Here is a 2,308-nt window from a genome sequence, read left to right as displayed (position 1 = left end):
GAATATCCATCCATCCAAATTTATAATAATAGATTATTAAAGGATGAAAATTCATCCAATAGATATAAATTAATTGTATAATTTAAAATATTATTTAAACATATTTATATGATTTGATAGATGATTTTTAATCTTATCTATTAGAATTCAAATCAAATTCAATGATTTGCACATAAATTGCTCATGTATGCGCTTACATCACCCATAAAGTGATGTTGGATGCTTATAAAATACCTTTTTATCTCTAACAAAGTTGAAGTGAATTCATATTTGAACTCTATCCTATTATCATTCCATAATACTAATGGCATCACAAACACCTCAAATCCACTTTGTCTTATTTCCATTTATAGCCCAAGGCCATATGATCCCTATGGTAGACATTGCAAAAATATTAGTGCAGCAAAATGTTGTTGTTACACTAGTCACAACACCACATAATGCTACTCGTTTCAAATCAACTTTAGCTTCTTATATTGAGTCTGGTTTTCAGCTTAGATTAGTTGAAGTTCCATTCCCATTTGAAGAAGCTGGGTTACCAAAAGGGTGTGAGAATCTTGATATGCTACCTTCACTTGGCACATCATTGAATCTCTTCACTGCATTGAGCTTTGTAAGGAAACCAGTGGAAACACTATTTGAAGAGTTAAACCCTCCACCAAGTTGCATAATCTCTGATATTTGTTTGCCATATACAATCCACATAGCTAAAAAATTCAACATTCCAAGGATTTCATTTGCAGGAGTAAGTTGTTTTTGTCAGTTATGTCTGCATAATTTACGAGTCCATAATGTTAGGGAGAGAATAAAAGATGAAAATGAGTACTTTGTTTTGCCTGGTATCGCTGACAAAATTGAAATGACCTTAGCCCAAACACCAGCACCAATGGATGAAACGTGGAAAGAGTTTGGTGATGAAGTCCTTGCAGCTGAAATTGATACTTATGGGACAATCATGAATACTTTTGAAGAGTTGGAGCCAGCTTATGCAAGGGAATACAAGAAGGTAAGAGGAGATAAAGTTTGGTGTATTGGTCCAGTTTCACTTAGTAATAAGGGTCACTTGGAAAAGGCTCAAAGAGGTAAAAATGGTTCCATTGATGAGTGGCAGCATCAAAAGTGGCTTGATTCTCAAAAACCAGGTAGTGTAATCTATGCATGTTTTGGAAGCCTATGTAATTTAACACCACCGCAATTCATAGAGCTAGGTTTAGCTTTAGAAGCATCAAAAAGACCCTTCATTTGGGTTATAAGGGAAAGTAGTACGTCAGAAGCATTGGAAAAGTGGATTAAGGAAGATGGATTTGAGGAAAGAACAAATGGGGTTGGCCTTGTAATTAAGGGCTGGGCTCCTCAACTACTGATATTAGCACACCCTTCAATTGGAGGGTTTATAACACACTGTGGTTGGAACTCAACCCTAGAAGCAATATCTGCTGGTGTACCAATGATTACATGGCCACTATTTGCAGATCAATTTTTGAATCAGAATCTAGTTGTGCATGTGTTGAAAGTTGGAGTTAAGGTTGGGGTAGAGACTCCTGTTACATGGGGTAATGAAGATAAAATTGGTGTGTTGGTGAAGAAAGAAGATGTTGAAAATGCCATAAAGGAGTTAATGGATGAGACTAGTGAACGTGAAGAAAGAAGAGAACGGGTTAGAGAGTTTGCAAAGATGGCTAAAAATGCTGTGGAAAAAGGAGGATCCTCTCATTCCAACGTGACCTTACTCATCCAAGATATCTTCCAAAATTCCAAGAAAGATATATGATATCTCATTCAGAAGGAAAAAAAATGTATATCTTTATCGGATGAGTTTTATAAATTGTCATTGTATTACTCCTCATTCATATTTAATTATCATTGATATCTTCAAAAACAATAATACAAATAAATGATGGATGATATAGTGATGATCGTGTATAAGTCTTTATGCTAAGGTGGAGAGATATTGCATTCTATTTCATTTGCCCAATTTTGTTATTTAAAAAAAATAGAGGAATACAATGTAGTTTCTCTAACTATCTATCTGGAGTGATTTATCATGTTTCATCAAGCATATCAACCTGTGTTAGCAAAGACCTTAGTTGCTTCACATTTCTTGCAAATTTATTTAGAAATTGTGTGAGTACCATGATGCTGTATAGCACAATTGAATAGAAGAAAGAGAATAAAAAAGAATGGGGGAGAACACAACAAAACTTCTTAAGGAGTTTCGACCAATTGTTTTTTATATGTGGGAATGCGGTAACAGCTACTAATATATTATTAGATATAATAATTATCAGCTCTTGCTCTTGCATGCTTA

General features: G+C 34.4%; 1 protein-coding gene across 1 annotated transcript; it reads left to right on the top strand.

The window, feature by feature from the left end:
* Positions 251 to 1,826, top strand: LOC109348355 (UDP-glycosyltransferase 73C5-like). Its single transcript, XM_019588754.1, has one exon. It carries the CDS (start codon positions 305 to 307, stop codon positions 1,769 to 1,771), a length of 1,467 nt encoding a protein of 488 aa, XP_019444299.1. The 5' UTR covers positions 251 to 304; the 3' UTR covers positions 1,772 to 1,826.

The sequence above is a fragment of the Lupinus angustifolius genome, chromosome LG05, assembly GCF_001865875.1.
Source record: "Lupinus angustifolius cultivar Tanjil chromosome LG05, LupAngTanjil_v1.0, whole genome shotgun sequence".
Taxonomy (NCBI): Eukaryota; Viridiplantae; Streptophyta; class Magnoliopsida; order Fabales; family Fabaceae; genus Lupinus; species Lupinus angustifolius.
Note: the sequence above shows the minus strand (reverse complement) of the source record. Positions and strands in the feature narration are given on the sequence as shown.

Excerpts from the sequence above, each read along its gene's own strand:
- LOC109348355 (XM_019588754.1), top strand. The coding sequence starts at position 305 with ATGGCATCACAAACACCTCAAATCCACTTTGTCTTATTTCCATTTATA.